The sequence below is a fragment of the Nesoenas mayeri genome, assembly GCF_963082525.1.
Source record: "Nesoenas mayeri genome assembly, chromosome: 13".
Taxonomy (NCBI): domain Eukaryota; kingdom Metazoa; phylum Chordata; class Aves; order Columbiformes; family Columbidae; genus Nesoenas; species Nesoenas mayeri.
Window position 1 is genome coordinate 14,713,839 of NC_137550.1, and position 21,336 is coordinate 14,735,174.

General features: G+C 53.9%; 1 protein-coding gene across 1 annotated transcript in view; it reads left to right on the forward strand.

Annotated features, from left to right (window-relative positions):
- MID2 (midline 2) overlaps positions 1-13,075 on the forward strand; it is a gene marked incomplete at both ends in the record, with an annotated part of 87,058 nt that extends 73,983 nt beyond the window's left edge. The window contains 3 exons of the mRNA XM_080352551.1: positions 1,033-1,194; positions 9,584-9,791; positions 12,673-13,075. Of these exons, the coding sequence (XP_080208677.1) occupies positions 1,033-1,194; positions 9,584-9,791; positions 12,673-13,075 (773 nt within the window). The remainder of the gene's footprint in view (positions 1-1,032; positions 1,195-9,583; positions 9,792-12,672) is intronic.
- Between the last annotated feature and the right edge of the window lie 8,261 nt (positions 13,076-21,336).

Genomic DNA, 21,336 nt, shown 5'->3' on the forward strand with positions numbered 1-21,336 from the left:
CAGTCCCATGTTGTGGTAGCTGCCCCAATGCTGTTCTGAGAGCCTAGAGCTACTGAGTGCTGCTGCAGATGGTCCTGGGTGCTCGCAGCCCCTGACCCTTTGCTGCCAGCACTGAGGTTGCTCCCAAAACCCGCAGCATCCTTGTCCCCCGGCGCTGGCTCTCGAGGCACTTGTGCAGGTCATTCTCACCCCAGCCATGCCAGTGGCAGCAGCAGCATCTGTGGCACCTCATGGTGCTTTTCTCCTTCCCCGCAGCACTATGGTGTCCTGCTTTGGTACAAGACTACATTTTCAGTATGTGCCGGGCCCCACAGTTCTGGCAGCACAAACCGCTGCAGCATTAGGGCTTAGTGCCTCCAGGGTCTTTGGGCTCTTAATTCCTTTCTGTTTCCAGAAAGAGTTGAGGCTCCTGAATGTTCTCCAAGCATTGGATCCTGCTCCCTTCACTGGGAGCTGTAATTCTTGTTGAACCGCTTTGCAGCCGAGCCTACACAGGGACCCAAAGCATCAGCATCCCTTGGACATGGATTATTGCTTCCCACCCTGGAACACTGAGCACCATGCAGGAGGAGGATAAAGGTGTAAACATGTCCCTCCCTACTGCCAGCTTTGCATATTGCAGCCCTGGCGCAGGAGGGAGGTTGTTGTGCAGGAGCAAAGAAACAAGAGAGGATGATGATGGGTATCACCGTCCTCCAGGCAGCGCCTGCTGCCTGTGCCGTCTGCCCTGGCTGGAAGGTGCCACTGCTTGAATTCCTCTATTCTCTGCACCTTTTCCTCATCACTTCCCACAGCTGCATCTTCAGGTGCCAGCGCTCCACCCCTGGTTTTACCTTACCAGGCATTGCCTTCATGTGGTAATTAAAAAGGCTGTTTGCCATCTACAGAAATTTTCCTGCAAGCACTCTTAACTCTCAGGTAATAAATCCACCCGAGGGATGCATGGTCAGTGAGCTCTGCATTAGCACCACATGGTCTTTGTATTCTGTCCTTTCTGTGAATAAATCTTCTCCCTGCTCTCCCATACCGCAGGTCTCTACAACTCCATGGACAGCTGGATGATCGTCCCCAACATCAAGCAGAACCACTACACTGTCCACGGGCTCCAGAGCGGCACTCGCTACATCTTCCTCGTCAAGGCCATAAACCAGGCAGGCAGCCGGAACAGTGAACCCGCCAGGCTGAAGACAAACAGTAGGTGCCCGGGTGTTCGCCATGCCTTGGGAGTGGTGGGAGGGCGGCTTCATTGGCCTCGAGTCCCAGGGGTATGGCTCAGCTGCTCCCTGTGAGCCTGCAGATACTGGCAGTGTGATGGAGCCCCCTGAGTTATTTAAGTTATTTAACATGCCCATCTTGCTTGGTGTCCCTGCCTCGAGGGATGGTCTCCTGCTGCCACACACACTGCCTGGGGCTCCTGGCAGCTCGTCGCTACAGCTCCCTGGGACAGCTGGGATTCAGGAGATCAGGAAGGTCCATCTTTCTGGTTGCTTTACATCGCTGGGCTTTTTGAGGCTGACGTGCGGAGTCTCAGGGCGGTTGTGTGCTTGTATGTGGCAGTGCTCACAGACAGTTGGGATTTTGGGGAGCCATAAGGAGATTGAAGTGTCTGTGTGGTAGTGGATGGGGCTTTGCAGCCACACGCAAAGCAGAAAGGAGGTCACACTTCGCATCACCCCAGGGACAGCCAAGGAGAGTTAAATATGTTTAGGGACATCGGAGTGAATGAGGTTTGATCAAAAATCAGAGGGCAGTGGAGCGGAACCCGTCCTGGCAAGGAGGGTGTTTCTGGGAGAATCAGTCTGAGGTGTTGAGGGAGAAAATAAGTCGTCTGTCCAGGTCTGTGCCGCAGCCGCCTGCTCCATGGCCACGTCTCCCCGGTGCTCTTTGGGACGGTCTCTGCCCAGCCCTGGCGAGCACAGCCCTCCTGTGTGTGTCCTTTCCCGATGTTGCCATCGCTCCTGCCTTGACGAGGCTTTCGAGATGATTTATGGCCTCTGCCTCCTCATTTTCTTTGCGCGACTTTAAACCAAATAAAATCAAGTAAAGGGAGTGTAGCACCAGGGCTGGAGGGAAGCTGCCGAGAAGCAAACTTCAATCCATTTCTACCTTGTTTATTAAAAATTTATCCCTTCTGTGGTTGCTGTTTTTAAGTGCTTCCCTGTGCTTTGAAAGGCTCTGGAAATAAGAAATGGGTGGCTTGACAAGCTGAGCGCAATGATGCGACACAGGGGCACAGAGGGGAGCGAGGGTGGTTTGCCTCGGTGGCAGCTCGGGGGGGACAGAGCTCACTGTCTTGTTTTTGTAACTGTCAGTCATCAGAGGTGCCAGCGTGCTGCTGAGGGCTCCGCTTTGGAGATGAATTCAGTTTAGCGGATTGAATAAGGTTTTGAACTCCCCGTGTTGCAGGGAAGTGTCTGCAGCAGCGTCCTGCATGTTTGAAAGCTGAAGTGAGCCTCACCTGAAGTGCTGCACAAATGGTGACGTATGACTGTAGCTTTCTGTGTGCCAGGAGCTCCTTTCACACGACCGAATGACCAAGGAACTGATCCTGGCACCTCCTGCTCAGGCGATGGGAGGGAACAGCGGTCGGTGTTAATGGGTACCCTTCTCTGCCACTGCTTCAGCATTTGTCTGCAGCCCACAAAGAGTCTTTAGTCTAAATTTCTGAATGCTTGATTTAGCGACATATCTGTGTATAGTATGTATTGATGTCTTTTCTTTCTGTGGCTAGCCTCCAGGTACAGGGACTCCTTTGGGGTGCTCACTGCTCGCCATCAGGGGTGGTGGCAGCTGGAGGTGCTGCCGCTTTGTGCTTCATCCCCAGCACATCCTCGCTGGCCATTTCTTCTGCCTGTATTTGTCGTTAAGTGGCAGCAGGGTTTTCTCCTTTTCAAGTGGGTGATTAGAAGATAGCACACACTTTTCAACTGCTGTAACCTCGGTGGAAATTTCAGCAGCTTGATGAGGAGATGGGCCAATTAGTGTATTTCACAGCCCTCTTTCTGCTCCTGAAGTGATGTTTGGAGAGACTCCTTCATCGCCAGAAGGTCAGTGTCAGGACACGTATTGGTTTCCAAAGCATCAGTGCTGTCAGTGGGCACTAAATCTGTTCCCAAACTGCTGGAACAGAAGAGCCTGAGAGAATAGGTTTGGTTTAGTGACAGAGAGAAACCTTCCTTTGCTGAGTCAGGGCCTGAGTAAGTCTTATTTATTAGCAAGTGTCCAGAAGTGGATGAAAGTGCCAGAATACAGGAATGGTCCCAGCTCTGGTAGTAAATTTAGTGCAGGGAAGGTGGTTTTCATGGTCCTTGCCTTGACCATAGTAGACTGATCTTGTTGTCACTCACATTTCTGTCTCTTTCGGATTTATGCATCTCTTGGTGAGACCTCCTGGACTTATACGGAGTGGTTCATATCTCCATCCCATCTGAAACGTCAGTTGGATCTCATCTGGAGAGGAGAGTTAGGTGCAGCACAAGTGATGGTTTCCAAGGTCCCCGTTAATGACAGGATCACGTTGGTACAGTTGCTTTCTAAGGAGCAAGCAGCCCAGCAGGGGGTCTGTTGGAAGATTCATAGGTTTGGATGGATGTATTGCTTTCCTGTGAGTTGACAACTCAACATTACAAGCATTGCTTCCTCGAGGTGATGTCTGACGGGAGGATGATAATCACTGCTGTCGTGCCCTGCAAGGTGTCCTGTGCCCCATGGCGTTGTTGAGTTTGTTTGCTTCTGACCGCGGGGCAGCTGGCTGAGGGCTTGCGGACCAGGTTGCTTGTCCGGCTGCAGGGTCACGGATCCGCGAGGTTTTGTACATGGCTGCTTCTGGACATGAGGCATGGGTGGCATCTCGGGTGGCTGGTCAGAGCAGGGACATTGCTGCTGCGGGCAGACAGGGAGAAGAGAAGGGCTGACAGAGGGGTCCTGTGGCTCGGTTTGCTCTTATGTTGGGCAGACCATGGTGGACATCTGCAACAAGGATAGAGACCCTTTCTTAAGAGCAGGAGTACGTACCCATCGCAGCGTTTCTCTGCAGCACGCTTGGGCGGTGCTGCTCCGACGGTACCACAACTGACCTTGCCGGTGGAGCTGGTTGGCTGCTCCTCATCCATCCAGCTGGATGTTGGTGGTTGTCTCTTGCTTCTGGGGGATCTTGGTCCAGTTGCTTCTGTGGCTCTTGTGTAAACCAACACACAGCCCCTTCTTGGCTGTCCCTCCAGGTGGCTTTGTTGACATGCTGAAGCTGGTATTGACAGCAGGACCTGCTGAGCTTCACCATAATTGATTCCTTCCATGAAGCATCAAGAGAGGAAAATCTGACAGTGTAACCACTCCATTAACAGCCCTTGTCTTGCAGACGAATTACTGCTAAGGTAGATAGAAAACTAAATATTCTTATCTGCACCCAGGATGAGTGAGGCTTGTGTTCCTGCCACCACGCTGCCCTCCCTTGTGCCCTTCTAGGGAACAAGGGGTGACCAGGAGCATCCAGAGCCAGTGCATCTACTCCCATCGATGTGTGGCCGGAGCCCTCTGAGGCCCTGGGGAGCTGGGTGGGCACCAGGAGTCCTGCAGGGTCCCACCAGCCAACTCCCCCCATCTGCCCATCTCCATTCCCAGCACACCACTGACCTGCTTCATTAACCCTGAATGCTTTCCTGGTGGCAGCGCTGGCCGTCCCTTCCTCACTCTTTGCTCCTGCATACCCAAGGCCAGCCAGGGTTTCCTCCTCTCTGTTCAGACACTGCAATGCTTGAGACTTTGCAGGGAAGGGAAGTACATTAAAGCTGATAAACACCCCAAAGGGTGCAGCTTGCTGTGTCCAGCCCTGGAGCTGGCCAGTTTCCCATGGCTCTCAAGCCTCATGCAGGCTGGATGGATGAACCAGCAAAAGGCTGGAGGGAGTATTCCAGCAAGCTGAATTTGTGAGATAGAAGTTATCTGTCTTCCCTTGCTTATGAAGAATGTAATCCCCTCCTCTCCCTTCATCCTGGACTGTGCATCCCGCAGGATGGAGGGGCAGCCGGGGCGCTGGGAGCATCCGGGGGCGGGGGGCAGCCCCTGGCCTGGCTGGGCTCCCCCGCGGGAGCTGAGCCCTGCTGCCCTCCCTGTGCCAGGGACCTCTGCTTCTCCCAGTCGTGCTGCCCTCAAGTCATGAAACCTCCAGCATCTTCCCATAACCTGCCTTGTCCAGCACAGCATCGTGTGGGTTCGTGGTGCAGGCAGCCACAAATGTAGAGGACCCCTCCGGGCTCACGTGCCAAGGATTTGAGATAGCTGAGGCTGGGGCCACTGAGAGTCTGTGAAATCCGTGTTGTTTCCCAGTGCCGGGGTGGTATTTTGGGAAGGGGGTCAGATGGGAGCAGGCACCTGGCTGTGCCCTCTGAAATGCCCTCTGTCCCAGGCAAGATTTTGCAAGCCAGCTTGTGTGCTTTTTAAATCCCGTCTTTGCCCATCACAGCGCACTGTCTGCAAATATTACTTGAGCCCTTGGGCCAGGATGTGTCAGCACAAAGCAGCGACAAGGGTTGGACTCTGGTTGCTCACGCTGACCTTAAAAAGGGGTTGTCTTTGTGAAAAGGGCTCTGACTGTCTCCCTCCTGATGGACCCAAGTATTTTTATACCTCACTTTCTCAGAGCTTGTCTCTTTGCATTACTGCCAGAAAAAGATAGCTACAGAAATATTAAAATAGCTAGAGGAAAAGGGGGAGGGATCACTCCCAATTTGCAGCTCTACTTTCAGGCCTCTCAACTCAATTATCCAGCAAATTGGGCTCAGAGGAAAATCAACACAAGCCGCCATCGGGTATTGGAGAGCAGCATGGATGAGCTCCGTCGTGGAGCTGCACGGGAAGGCTCCGCAGCCTTGCCGCGCTGATGCTGCTGGCTGTGTGCAGCGGCTCCTGGCCCTGGCTGAGAAACCCCTCTCTGCACAGCACTGGTGCAGGAGTTTCTCCTTGCCTCGCCTCGGTGGCCGTAGCTGGAAACAGGAGCGTGCAGGAGAGCACATCTCGTGCACCGCAGCACCTTCCTCGAGCCAGCCCAGGGACTGCGCCACGTACCAAATCCCATTTTTTAAGTTGTTTGCAGTTATTTAAGGTGTTTTGCTGCAGCTGCTGCAGGTGACTTTGCTTTGTGCCAAAGTAGATGGATTGCTATAGAGATCCTATGAAGTATCTATATGCTCTTTACTGTGTGAAAATTCACAGCAACAAAAACCACCAGAACTCAGTTTGCTTCTTTACAGCATCTTGGAGTTTTTTTTACAAGAACAAGCATAGGCTGAACACAGCCCCATCGTTTTGCACATCTCTCCCGCAGCAACGTGGGCTGGGGCAGAGCATGGAGGACTTTTCCTCTGCCCAGTGGAAAGGAGATTGCTGTTGCTGCCGCTCAGCAGCTGCTTTCGTTCAACTGCGCTGTTGATCTGGGTTCACGTGCACTTGATAGTGTATCGGGACTCCACTTCGCAGTTCCTAATGTTGCCATAAGGAAAAGGGACGAGATCCTCGTGAGCTCCCACTTTTATATGAAGTATCACGTGAATGGGATGTTATACTCAGTTGATCAGTTTTTGGTCACCTGTTTCTCTTGCCCCTCTCCCAAGAGCTGTATCCATCCTTATCAATAACCTCACATTCCATTGCTGTGTTTACCTAAACATGTGTCTGGTTCTCCAGGAAAATGCAGCTGATATGAAGCTTTAGCTGACAGGCAAATTCACTAAAGGAGAAACTTGTTTTTAACAAAACCAGGACACCTTCTCTCTGCAGGAGAGTGACGATGGAGCAGCATTTTCCCAGCGCAGCTTTTCTCTTGCAGCAGCAGCCAGAAAGGGTCGGTCACCAGCCCTCAGCACCCCTGGGGATGCTCCTGTGTTGCACAGGGTGGGTAAACTGAGGCACAGTCTGTACCTGCAGCCTGTGAGCATGTAGGGATGGACCAGGAGGTCCTCAGGGCTGAGCAAACTCATTTAGCTGCACTGAAAAAATGGTGGTGTATAGAGAAGCCAAAGTTTGCCCTGAATTGAGAGCAAAGAGAGTGACAGGAAAACACTGGAGTAGGGAGCAGAGGCGCTTCCCAAAACCGCTGCCTCTCTCCCCTCCCCACCCCAAAGTGGAGGGCTTCGTTTTGGGCTTCTCAAAATGCAGCCTTCTGGCTTCTCCTTTCCACATCTGGTCTTAAAGTGACCCTAAACTGTTAAAGGAAGATTAAAAAAAAAAAGCAAAAGGGATTTGTGAATTCACCCTCCTCCCTCCCCCGCCTCAAAAACCCAAATCGGGCTCAGTAGAGCTGCTCTGGCAGGGCAACAGGCTAAACCTGGCTCAGCAGAGCCAGGCTGGTGGGGCAATGGGCTAAACCTGGCTCAGCAGAGCTGGGCTGGTGGGGCAACAGGCTGAACTTGGCTCAGCAGAGCCAGGCTGGTGGGGCAACAGGCTAAACCTCGCTCAGCAGAGCTGAGCTGGTGGGGCAATGGGAGGCTCGGGAGCTGGGTGTCAGTCTGACCATTGCTGGCTGGGCTGCCCACAAGCAGCCCCAGCAGAAGCCACCCCAAGGCCCCCGACCCTCCCTACTGAATAAGTTTGTGTTTGCAAGTATTCCCCTAAGCCCACCGCCACCTGTGTCTGTGCACATGCGACCCAGACCTGGGAGCAGTGAGGCTTAGTTTGGCAGCAAGGCTGTGTAGCACCAAAAACTGGAGCCTTTCAGAGAAATCCTAAGCGCTCACTGTTGAATGTGTTGTGGAGCTGGTGACCAAAGGAGACGGTGTTTATTGATGCAAGGGAGGACAGATGTTCCCCTGGCCTGGTGGATCTTCAGGAAGGTTTTCTCCAGGTGAGCAGGACAGCCAGTGTGTGTCAGTTAGGAAATGGTTCGGCTTTCTGTGTGCTGGTAACATAACAAAGGAATTGCAGTTGGGTTTCAAGCCAACATTAAAGATCTGCAAAATCCATCAATCTCGATTCCATTAACTGCAGAGGAAGCCCCGGGGTGTGTGCTCGCTGCTGGCCCTGCTCTCACGCCTCCCGTCCAGCTCTGCTGAACATGGGCTGGACCTGAGGCCTTTGATGCGCTTTCCACCACTGCGTACACAGCCCAGACTGTCCTCCCCGAGTGCAGAGGCCTTGTTTGGCAGCGGAGAAGGACAGAAAAACCTCGGGCGTGCTTCCTGTAACACATAATGGCAGCCGGCGCTCCAGGCAGCAGTCTGCCTCCGCTGCTGCGGGGATTTGGGATGTGCTTGATGCTGCGGTGCTGCTTCTGTGATTCGGTACTGATGTGCCAGCACTTATGGGTCTGTTCTCCCCTGCGCTCATGTAACTCTCATTACTGCTCATAGAGTATGGATCTGTTCAGTTCAGGCTACATGCCCTGCCAGCGTTTGGTTCACGGTGCATCCTGATGGCATCTTCGGTGCCATTCCCATTCCCTGGAAACACTCGTGTTTCTGCCACATTTTGCATCATTAACAGGGAGTAAAAGACAGTTGCTCTGATGGAGAAATAGATGTTTGAAGAGGGTGATGTGCAACAGGAAGACCCTAGCCCCTCACCTGAGTGTCCCTGCCAGGACGATGCAGCCCTGCCCGACATGCCATGCTGCCCAGTTCCAGCAGGACAGGGAACTGCTGGAGAGAGTCCAGCGCAGCCACCAAGATGCTGAAGGGAGTGGAGCATCTCCCGTGTGAGGAAAGGCTGAGGGAGCTGGGGCTCTGGAGCTGGACAAGAGGACACTGAGGGGGGACTCATTCCTGGGGATCAATATGGAAAGGGGGAGTGTCAGGAGGATGGAGCCAGGCTCTTCTGGGTGACAACCAGTGATAGGACAAGGGGCAATGGGTACAAACTGGAACACAGGAGGTTCCACTTAAATCTGAGAAGAAACTTGTTGGCGGTAAGGGTGGCAGAGCCTGGCCCAGGCTGCCCAGGGAGGTTGTGGAGTCTCCTTCTCTGCAGACATTCCAACCCGCCTGGACACCTTCCTGTGTAACCTCATCTGGGTGTTCCTGCTCCATGGGGGGATTGCACTGGATGAGCTTTCCAGGTCCCTTCCAGCCCCTGACATCCTGGGATTCTGTGAGTCCAGATCCTCCCCAGGGGGCAGAGGCCTCACCTCTGCTCATTTCTCTCTGCATTTTGAGGTTTCACGTCCTTTCCCTCTGGTTTGGGAAGGTGAACGATTCCCAGGCTGAAGAATAAGCCCAAGGAGCAGGTGCTTCCCTGGCCTCTGCTGCCCCCACCTTGCTGGCGGTGCCTGGGGCGGTCGTTTGCCTGCAGGAATGGGCAGCACTGACTTGCTTTCTCTTTCCAGCAGGACTGGGGAAGCCACTGCAGGCACTGGGAATGTGGGAGCAGCCCAGGGACTGGTGGCTTACAGATCAGCCCATGGCAATAGATGCACAAGGCACATGGATGTGTCTCGACATCTTGCTGGTCATCTGTAATCCAGTGTCCTTGGCTAGCGGGGGAACCTTTGGCTCATGGAGGATGTCCGAAGACCTTGGCGCAGACATTTCCATGTTGTGCCTGCACAATGATGGTAACAAACATAAATCCTAATCCACGTGTCTTCTTCTAACAGGTCAGCCATTTAAGTTGGACCCCAAGATGGCTCACAAGAAATTGAAGATCTCCAATGATGGGCTGCAGATGGAGAAGGACGAGAGCTCCTTGAAGAAGAGCCACACGCCTGAGAGGTTCAGTGGGACAGGATGCTATGGTGCGGCAGGGAACGTCTTCCTTGACAGCGGCTGCCACTACTGGGAGGTGGTGGTGGGATCCTCAACGTGGTAGGCAGCACTGTTGTCTTCCCTCCCTCTCCTAGAGGCCCTCAGATTTCCCCAGAGATGTTGTGGGACCTACTAGGGTTAAATGCCAGGGCTTTGGCAGAGCTTATTATGGGCAGGGAGGTGATTGACACCTTAAATCTAGGTGGCTGTGGCTTTCAAGAGGTTTATGGGTCTCTCCTCTCTGCCAGAAGCCTTTCAGGCTGATCCAGTCAGGCTGCAAGGTGAAGATTGTACCTTCATTCCCCTCGTGTGCTGAACCTGAACGCCTGCCAGGGCTCAAGTGTCACCGTCATAGCAGGGCAGAGCTGCCGCAGAGGTTTACATCTGCTGGTTTTCCCATGTGCGGAGCCCTCCCCTGGGCTGTCTCATGCAAGGTCCTGCTTAGCTGGGCCAGACATGGTTATGAAGTCTGAGCTGGAAGGCTAAGCAGAAGGGGACTGTGATTAAGCAGAAGAGACAGGGATGTCTCCAGGGGAGATTTGCCAAGGCCTGGTGAGACACTGAAATATCCCTGTGAGGGCAGACAGCTCAGGGGAGCCTGTACAACATCTGCTTCATTCTGTTACACCCTGTGTTCATACATGGCAGACTGGCAGAAGAAACCATCCCAAGCAGCGGGTTCTCCTCCTCATAGGGACGTACATCTCTGCCCTGCAATGGCCAAAGGGGCCAGTGGGGCCAAGTGTTTGCTCTTCATTGCCCTGTGCTGCTGCCGTGTGGCTCAGGAGAGGCCGCCTTCATTGCCACGAGCTGTTCACTTGAGGGACAGCAAGTCCATGTCTCCTTCCCATTGGCAGGGACACAGAGCTTTGTCCCCACCAGGCCTGGTGGAGCACGAGGAGCAGAGCAGCCCTGGGCATGGTGCCTCCTCCTCAGTGATTGCTCTCAGCTGAGGTTTCGTGGCAGTTCTCTGGTCAAGGCTCTGCAGGTGGATGCTGCGAGAGTGGGAGGCAAGAGCCAAACCTCCCCGTGCTCTGTGGGAGATGAAGGCACCATTCCCAGGGGATACAAGGATGGGGATTGCTGGAGCTCCGCTCCCCACCAGCAGCCCGCTGCCCTCTCCACAGTGCCCTTGTCCGAGATGCTTGCACAGGAGCACAGCCCTGAGTACAGCTTCTTGCTCCCAGTAGAGGCAAGGAGCGTCCTTGGCCCCACAGCACCTCCCTGCTACACCTCAACAGGTGCCCCCCACCCAGACTTGCCCTCTAGCCCAAGCAAGAAGCATCTGGGCAGCAGCAGAAGGGACGAGGCAGGAACGCAAGCTAGTGCACCCTTTGTTAAAAAGCAGTTTCTGACTTCAGCAACTTGATTTGTGAGTTGTTTCTCAAGCAATGATTATATCTAGAGCTGTTTCTTAGAGATGGATCTGTTCCAGGAGTTGTTTTGCTGATGACTGAATACTGCAAGACCTTCAGAGGAGGAAATAGCTTTCAAATATATAGCAGCTCCTTGAGTTCTGTAGAGGGGTGTGTTCAGGTGCAGAACAAGCACAGCCATGTGCTAGAAGACAGATAATTGAATCAGCTGTGGCTGTGACTCAGAGCAAGCCTGGAGCCTTGTGTCCTGGTGAGGCTCGTAGCAAGAATGCTTTGATCAGAAGTGGAGTGGGACCTGCAGCTCTCAGCTGCCTTCAGTGCCACCTCCTGTCCCCCACACCTCAGCTCCGCTCTGACACCAACTGCTTTGCCTCATCCCTTTGTTGTTGCTGCAGACAGGGCAGTACTCTCACATGGATTAACGCTGCCAGCACTGCTCATGTGCTCCCATGTAATGAGGACTTGACTGGTCCTAGAAACCCACGTGTCTCCAGGAGCTCCAGCCGAGGAGAATTGGTGTTGGAGTGCTGCTGCAAAACACGGCCCCTCTACCTCAAAGAGATCCACAAGGGACACAGTGCACACCAGCCTGGTTTTGTCCTTCTTCCCCAGCCGATCGCTCTTAACCAAACTCACTGATTCTTCCAAATGACCAGAGGGGTTTTGTAAAGGGAGTGGCAGCAGTCAAAACCCAAAGAGACGTGGCATGTGCTTTCTTCATGCTCCTTAGCTCCTGACCACAAGCTTCAGGGAAATGATGCTCTTCTCCCAGGGGCTTCAGGGAAGGTCTCGCAGTGGGCTGGCAGCTCTGCTCGGCAGGGGCAGCGGGTCAGGGGCCTTTTTTCCTGTGGTTTTGGAGGACAGGGGCGTCACTTGCCTTTCGCTGAGCTCTGTGCTTGCATCTGCTGCCCGAGGCAGAACACCGGAGCTGATGCGCGGGGGTCATTAACAGAGAAAACCCCTCTCCCTGACCCAGAGAGCCAGCTCTGGTTTCTAGCTATGCATTTCTCTGCTCTCTGTTGGGGAAAGGTGCTTAAGGAGTGAGTACAGCAGCAGCCTCAGCTCAGAAACCGCTCCCAGTGCTCCCTCCCATCGGGCTTAGCCTCTCATCCACCCCAGGGATGAAAAATGCCTTCATAGAAAGCATGCTTGGAAGTGAAACAATTGGGTTTTATCACAGGAAAGCCCCCACCAGGCAGACCCCCAGAAAGCCTCTGCTGTGGAGCGGAGCCAGGAGGCATTACCACAGCAGGATCGAGCTGCTGCGTTGGTAAAGCTGCTTGTGCAGCACAAAGGGGCTGAGATGGACGGTTCCTGCTGAAAGGACCCAGCTGTGTCACCTCTGCCGCTCACCCACCTGGCAGCAGGAGGTTGCGTGGGGGTGGGGGTGATGCTTTTCCCCAGCCAGGCCTCTGTGAGCAGTTTTTCAGTCATGTAAAGCTGTTGCTGTGCCGCTTCCACAGTCAGGCAGACTTCTAAAGCACGGGGTGCAGCAGCCGTCGAGGCTGGACTTTATACCGCACTGATGCTGGAGGTTGCTAAGCAAAACGTCTCCTCTCTTCCAGGTATGCCATCGGCGTGGCTTACAAGTCAGCCCCCAAGAATGAGTGGATTGGAAAGAATTCCTCGTCTTGGGTTTTCTCCCGCTGCAACAACAATTTCGTGGTGAGGCACAACAACAAGGAGATGCTGGTGGAGGTCCACCCGCAGATGAAGCGCCTCGGTGTCCTCCTGGATTATGACAACAATGCGCTCTCGTTCTATGACCCGGCCAACTCCCTCCACCTCCACACGTTTGAAGTCTCCTTCATCCTACCAGTGTGTCCGACCTTCACCATCTGGAACAAATCCTTGATGATCCTCTCGGGTCTGCCCGCCCCGGACTTCATAGATTACCCAGAGCAGCAGGAGTGTAACTGCAGGCCCCAGGAGTCCCCATACGTATCAGGGATGAAAGCCTGTCACTAGCCGTCCCAGCCCTGCCCGTGCCCCGTGGTGGCAGCAGCGGTGCCGGCAGGTGCCGGCGGTCAGAGTCGGCTGCCAGGATCCTGCTGGCAGCTGTGCCAGAGCCACCGTGCAGCCGTAACGCTCCAGCAAGCACGCACCTTCCCACACGCAGCTCCACTGTTTTTTAAGAGGAAAGAGGAAGAACCTCTAACCACGGCTGAAAATAAACTCTCGTTGGCGAGCTCCACTTGTGTGCAAGTGTGGCTTGTGCTCTGATTGCTCCCAAAGCAGATTGTCACCTGGATGGTTTTGTCTTCCCTTGGAGGCTGGAAAGGCTGGGGTGGGTTTTTGGGTGACCTTCTGAGGTGCTGCTGTGGTCAGGGGGACATCTCGTGTGCCCACAAGGCACAGGTTGGAGCAGGAGGGATTTGCTTTCTGGAGCCTGTTGGTAGCTTGTCTCAAGAGCCAGGTGGGACCTGAGCATCATTTTTTGGAAAGGACTTTCTGTTTGGCTGAAGTTTGGCAGCTTCTCTGGTGTGGCAGATAATTGCATGGACCCCTCGCATGTGGCGAGTGCTGGCGTTGGTTATGTGGTGGATGGTGGTTACGTGGTGGATGGTCTGTGAGAGCGCTGAGGGCTGAGGACAATCCCGCTGCCTCTCGCAGTGCCTGCCTGCTGCTGCTGGCCGGGTTCCCGATGCTTGCCTGGGTTTGCAGTCCCACAGTGGAGGGCAGCTGGCCGTGGACCCCCACCCCACTGTGTCTGCTCCTTCAGGAGCTCACCAGGAGGCAGGGAGGGCCCAGCCAAGGGGCAAGTCAAGGTGCGTCTCGCTCTGGCACAGGGTTTGGCAGATGCTCCTTCCCAACGCAGGGTCCGGCCAGCTGTGACCCCATGTGCAGCTGTGCGTGCACCCCCTTTGGTTTCCTGTCTAGTGTCCCTGTAGAACATTTCTCCATGCCAAGCAAGGGGTCAAGTCCTGCCCAAAGACCATCTCTGTGCTTTATGACCCAAAATCTCAATTTATGACCCCGAGTCTTGGCTCTTGGTTTGTTCTCCACCATGGTGGTGTCAGCATGGAGCTATCCTGTTTGCTCCATGGGAAAGGACTGAATCTGTCCCAGGAGCTCCAGGCCCTGGTTACTGGGAGCTCTTTGGCTACCACCAGCACTCCCAGTAACCACAAGCACCAAATTCCCTGGCCAAGATTCAGTTCCCACATTTGCTTAAAAGGCAGGAGGAGCTGAGCCAGGCACACTGGTATCACAGAGAGCAAAGATCCTGCACAGACACCTGCAGCCGGGGTCCATGGCACAACCCGGGACAGGTGGCTGGGGGGATGTCCCCACGGCAGCCAAGGCAGGCGGCACGGCATGGCAGGCATGCCAGGGGAAGCGAGGAGGTCAGGCAGCACGGTGGCCCAAGACAGGCTGGTGCTTAAGCTTTGGTCCATGGTCTTTGCAAACTCGTTTTATTCCTCTGGCTGTAGTGCTGTCAGATGCCTCAGTGGCATTGCATGGAGTCTGTCAGGTTCAGACCTCCTAGCTCTGCCAGCCTTTTCCTTTCTTTTTTTGGACCTTGCTGACAGGGAACTACCTCAAAGCCCGGCCTCAGAGGGGTAGGTGGCCAGTTCAGACAGAGTGACAGCACTTCAAGGCTTGTCCCACAAGGGCTGCAGGATGATGGTTGAGCTCTGCTGGAGCAGAAAGTGGGTGCTCCCTGCCAGTGACCTGGACTGGGGGCACTTGACATTGAGTTTGGTGGTGGCAGCTGCCAGGCAATGGCTTTGCCCAGGGACAGTGTGCATAAAAAGGGCCTGTTTCCCAGCACAGCATCCCTCTGCTTTCCCTGGGGGATATTTTTGGTGACTGGCTGCCTGATGCTGCAGGAAGGGTGGCAGGTGTCACCTCCTGGGAAAGGATCTGCCACCTGCATTGCCAAGCTGAGGGCGATTATGCCTCTGACCCAGGCTGCTTGGCATGGGCTCACAGTGGGCAGAACGTCCCTCCCGAGTGCGCAGAGCAGTTTTATTTGCTTGTCTGGCCCCAGCACACCAGAGCGCTGGGTGGGGATGCAGGAGGGTCGTGTCTGCCATTCCCCACAGCTAAGCACACAAACACAATTAGTTTTAAGAGGATAAGTTGTCATTTTCAGTTGGATGCTGTTTCAAAGCTGCGTGGGGCTATCATGAAAGTCTTTCCCCCATGTGCAGGTCCCATCCCAGGCTGTTCATAACATGTCAACCTCAATGCCCAAGCCCTGGAGATGGATTTAAGCATTTGTAATCCAGGTGCCAAGCTTTCCACCAGCACCAGCACCACTTTGACTGGCTTAACTGGTAAGGATTCGGCGCATCCATTAGCTCAGAGCACACGAGCCGTTAACGTGACATTTGCACCTGATAAAATTGCACTAATGGCGGTGGGACCCCCCCTGCCCCACCGCACATGTCCCCGGCCAGGCAGGAGGATGGAGGGGGACCGCAGGGCAGCCCCGCACCCCGAGCGGGCGGTTCCGGGCACCGGGGCCCTTCAGAGTCACCGCGTTTTCCTCTCCTGGCGCTGGAGACCCGAACCCCCCGGGACCAACAGCCCCGTCTCTGCCCTGCGCTGCTGCCCTGCTGCTCCGCAGCCTTTGCCGCAGCCCGTGAACGAGCGATCCCATTGGTTAAAACCTCCTGGTGATTGATGACACAGCAGTAGTTTCAGCCAATCCGAGCCCCCGCAGGCTATGCAGCCCGGGGGTATGAGTGAGCACGGTTCCCACGGCTCCTCGCGGGGCAGGGTTGGGTGTCGCTGCTGTCCCCTCTGCTCCTGGTGACACCAGACGTGGGATGTGGTGATCTCCTGGTTACCCTGCGAACTGCCAGACTCTCCTCTTCCATATGTAACATTTTTGTTTCGGTTTTTGTTTGGGGGAGGGTTGTTCTTCCTGTTATGTTTCCACCGCCCCCTCCCCCCCCACTTTTTTTTCCTGCAACTTCTTTGTTAATGTGTATATAAAAATATAAATATAATGTAATATAATATAATATATATACATTACTGGATATGTCTGTGTGTCAGAGATTGTGCAGTCTATGACATCCCAGTCAATCACAGTTTGTGTTCTCCAAACCTCTGACAAGATGCAGACTGTGAACCTTAGGGTTGTTGAGTCGTGGGTGCAGCAACACAAAAGAAAAGACCTTTACATAATATAACCCAGGATGGGGATGAGAATCCAGCGCTGCTGAGTCCTGGCTGGCAAAGCCCCTGAGAGGACAGGGGGCTCCCTGGGGCAGCTCAGCAGGAGATGGTGGGAAGGTTTGCTGGGTTTGCTGTCCCTGGAGATGATGCTACATGTCACAATTGCTCAGGGGGACCTGCCAAACATATGGCTGTGCGTCCACAGGAGCAGGGGGATACGCGGTATCTTCCAATAGCAGCATTTCTTGTCCTGGACTGCAACCCAGACTTACGAGCCCGTGGGGGTTGCAGGTCACATGGGATGCTAAAGCCCCATCCAAAAAAGTCCATACACATACATATTCTGTACTCTGCTGTCAGCCCTCAGGGGATGTCGTGGAAAGACACACTGTCCAGGTCATCAGGACATGGAGTGCACCAGCCTTCCCTTTCCCGAGCCTTTGATGGCCACAGGGACTGCTGGAAACCTCTGAGTGACAGCGAGATACTGCTGAAGCCTTGATGCTGCTGCCCCTGAGCCCAGGTCCTGCTTGCGCCTCCCCCAGCGCCTCAAGAGCTGTGGGAGGGCAGGGTTGGAGGCTGACCCCATCTTTCATCCTTCATCCTTTGCTGTTGGGCTGCACTAAGCTCCTGATGGGGCTGAGCACTAACCCTGACATCTCTCTCCTCTGCAGAGGAGCCCGTGCCCCACATAGTGTGGGTGACAGCCAGTTCATCTCTCTCGTGTATCCCCTTCTGCTGTCTGTGCCTCTGTCACAGGAGGCCATGGCAGTGCCCCCCTGCCCCAGCACAGCCCTTAGGCTGCCCACCCAAGCCCCAGAGCTCATCCCTGGCTGTACACCCATCCTTCCTGTCCCATCTCTGCTGCCTGTCACTGGATGTGGGGCTCTGCCAGTGCCCGGGGCTGTATTTGGGTAAAACAAGCTGTGGCTGTGGGCCACAGGGTCTGATACTGCTGCAGGTGTCCCACAGAGCTACTTCAAGGGACAGGAGTCCAGCCAGCCCCAGCAAGGAGAAGGGTGAGCAGTGACCTTTGCTCAGCCCCCAGCCCTGGGCTCCCAACTTCACCAGCCCTGAACAGCACAGAGCCCCTGCCCCAGCCCCCTTGGGTCAGGTCCTGGGGAGAAGGCAGGGCTGGGTTGGCCAACATCCCTTGAGGTCTCCCCTGGACCCCACCAAACAACGCTGGCCCAAGGGTGGGCTGAGACCCCTTTTCTGCCATGTCTTCTCCTGGCTAAGACAAAGCTGGACCTTATGTGCGGGTTCTGCAGGCTGAGACGGGGCTGCTGGGCAGAAATCTCCTCCTGATTGCCTGGAGAGGAGGCATTGGGAGAGGATGGGGAGCCCAGGGCCTGCCTCACTGAGACGAAGTGAAGGCACACAAGCCCACAGAAGACAGAGCCCATCCTTGTTGAGCATAAGTGCCTGAAGTATTTATTAAGTGGAAAACATATGGTGTGAACCAACACCATAGAATTAATTATTTCTTACTTTATTCCTTTGCTCCAGGCTTTTGCCCATTAAACATTAACTACCAACACACAGAAGCTGGCCTCAAGATTGAGTAGCGGCTTTCATTATGGGACAAATCTGTGGCATTTGCGTTATCTCAGACTTTTCCTCCCGCTGTGTGGTGTTGCTGACAAACACAACTGTAATGAGCCAGTCGCTGGGACCTGAGGCGCCCGCTTCTTCCACACAGCACCATCAGCATGTGAACCCCACTAATCCAGAGCCCCACAGCAAGCTTTCGCTGTAGCCCCAAGGAGTCACAGCCTACATTTCCAGCCCTGGTGCTCCCTGACTGGAAGCCTGACAGAGCAGGACAGCCCCAGACCATCTACAGCTTGCCAGGTGGTTGTCGCAACCCCAGCCTCTTCATCCGTCCTCTTGTCACTCTGCTCCAGCTAGCCTGTTTTGGTACATGTCCTGTGAGAGAAGATGTGTGGGGTCTAAGTAGGGATATGCAGGTGTTTCTGAGCTCCAGCCACTTGTCAAAGTGAGGACACACTCTGAAAATAACCCCTGGCCCTTAATGGATGCCTCCATTCTTGGACTTGAATTCATGTACCTCCACCTAAGGTGTCCTTGGAGACCTGCATAGGGATCTGAGGGCCTCGCAGAAGACCAGGTACAAATGTACACATCCCAGATCTCATTGCTAGCTGTTAGGCTTGCATCAGATTAAAGGAGTTACAGTTTGGAAGCAGAAAGTCAAACTGCAATGCAGCTCTCACTTTTGGAGTGCATACTCCAAAACCCGTCCACGTGATGCTAAGTCAATGAGGCTGCTAATTGCATATCCCTTCTCTTTGGATGGTGATGACTGATCAGGGCAGAAGCTGAGAGCTAGAGTTCTTCTCTGCATGGCAGCATGTACCTGAAACACCGAGCTCAACCGACATCAAGGACAGACAGCACAGCATGAAGATGATGCTACTCCTGCCTTGGGACCACCTGGAGAACCTGCTTTCCAGCCCAGATAATGCTCACCTCCATCTACTCAGCCTCCAGCCCTGGAGCTGATGCCTGTGGCTCCGTGGGTAATGAGTCAAATCCTGGGAACTGCTCATTTGTCTGAGGCAGGTCTGGAGAACAGATGGTCCTGGCTGGACCCGCAGCTTTGATCATCTGGCTGAAACTGCCCTTGCAACAGTAAAGGGAAAGGGGATGCCTCCAGGCTTGAAGGTGAGAACATGAAGAAGCAAGAGAGTGACCCAATACACATGATAGATGTTGCAGCCCACCCTTTGCAGACTGTCATGGTCTGGTCAGGTCCTGGGCTCACAGACCTCCAGCCTCCCAGGGAAGGATGAAGATGCTGCTCTGCTGCCAGGGATACTGTGAAGTGGGGACAGTTGGAGAGGCGATACCAAAGGCACAAGACGAGAAGGTCTCAGATTGCCTTCTGTGCTCCTCTAACCATGTGCTGCCACCAGCACCACAGCTGCTCAAGGTAGGCTTTCCAAACACAGTGTAAACAGGACATAAGCTTAATGCTGCTTTCACTGACAGCACCAGGAGTGGTGCAGCTAGCAACAGCAAGACTGAAGATAAGCCTCAGCTTTTGAAAAACTACATTTCTTCATATTCAATGTTTACTTGGTATTTCAAGTTCAAGTAAATGCTTCTCAATGATCTGGGAGGTATCACTGTGTGAAATCACATTTCAGTGCATCTTTATGCTCTCTTCTCCTGTGGCTTATTTAAGTGAACTGTGGATGTGGTTTAACAAAGCCTGGGCCAGGGGCTGGGGCAGTGGTAGGAGGAGGCAGTGACCAGACCCCAGCAGACACTGCTCCAGGCTTAGGGAGACTCAGCTCAGCTGTTGTGGTGGTTGGAGGACCCACATCAAATCAAGACGAGGAGGAAGACTCGGAATCAGCCACTGGAGCCTGATAAAACTCCAACCTGGAAACTTGATTCCACTGAAAAAGTTGGACTTTTGGGGCTGTCAGGTACACATCAAGAGTTTAGCATAAGCCACATTTCATCAAACACTTTCAGCAATCCCTCTCCCAAAAACCTTTTTAAAAGGCAAACCTAACACATCAGTAAAGTACGTGAGGAGATTCTTATTTAATCTCAATATTTCACAGATTTTCTTATAATGCTGCCAAATCAGAGAGGAGACACTTTTCCCTCTTGGCCCTAGCAGAGATCCTAGAACATTAACAGAGATCCTAGAACACTTACAGAAAGCTGGAGATGGCACCAGCAGGCCCTGTGGTAGGAGAGCTATGGGGTCCAGCCTCGCACTAAGCGCAGGGAACGCCGAGGGAGCAGCAAGGACACAAGAAGAGCAAAACCTGATGATTTCCAGTCTTCACAAGGGACATAGCTCCTGCCCACAAATCAAGGACAAATCACCCACACTCACGAGAAATATCAGTCTGCACTCAGCTGCTAAATCAGCACCAGACACTCTGCTCCATGAATGTGGTCACACTCAGTTTCCTTTATTCCCTTCCAGTTTTCCAGAGCTCTGTTTTTACCAACTGGTGCGGCGAGGGGAGAGGGAGGAGAAAATGCTTTGAAAATGATGGTAGCATTGCGAAGTCAAAATTAAGGCCTTCCCAAGAGGCCTGGATGTCCCTTCCTGCGCATAAGCTGATGCTACCTGGACTATGTGATTGCCGGCTCTTTCTTTTTCAACGAGGGATGTTCTTCCTTGGGAGAGAAGCTGCTCACTGAAATGAAGCAGCTGTTAAGCCTTTCTACCCTCAGTACTACCACACTGTGCAGAACTTGTCCTTTCCACATGAGCTTTTCTATGGTGTTGGGCACCGCAATAGCAGACCGGCTCACAATTACCCATTTATTTGCAGAGCCCCCATGGGATGCTGCAGCGTTATCTCGGCTCTGCAGAGGGCTGGCTCTGAGCACGGGGAGGCTCACACCACTGCTGTCAGGAGCTGGCAATGCAGGGCGCTGCGCTTCGTGGAGCTGTTAACGCTTTCAGAGGATGGTGTTTACTATGCTAAACCCAGCTGCCGGGTTCGACTGAGCATGGAGAGCTTTTTGAAAAAAAAATTGAAAAATAAAACCTTCCAAAGCAGAAACGTTACCTGAATGACTACAAATCAGCAATCAAACAGCAGAAAGCAGAGCTGTAGTACGGGAAATGCCAGGCACCGCTCTCAGCTCTGCCTGTTGTCCCACCCTGTGAAAACTCCGAAACCGCACTGAAAATACACTCTGTACAGCCCCATCGGTATGTCAGCTGAGCCACTGGACCTCCAGGAGGCTGTTCTGCTGGGGTTCGGACCCAGCCCGCGTGACAGCTCAACAGCATGGACCACCCATCCATCGCAACCAGTGCAGGACTTGGTGCTCCCACACCAGCAGTGCAGACAGGGAGAGGATAAGCCACCTTTGACTCCAGGCTACCTGTCAGTGTTTGCTCCTTCTGAAGGCTCCAGTGGCCTCATCACACTGAGTTCGGCAGTGATCTCAGCAGAAAGCAGCTCCCTGGATGGACAGTTCAACACATGTGTGCGCGTATCATCTTCCACACACATCTGGAAAACACCAGGATGCCCACAGCCCTCCTGGGGGGGGTAACTTCATCCCCCTTGGTAGTCATGGTACCTCCT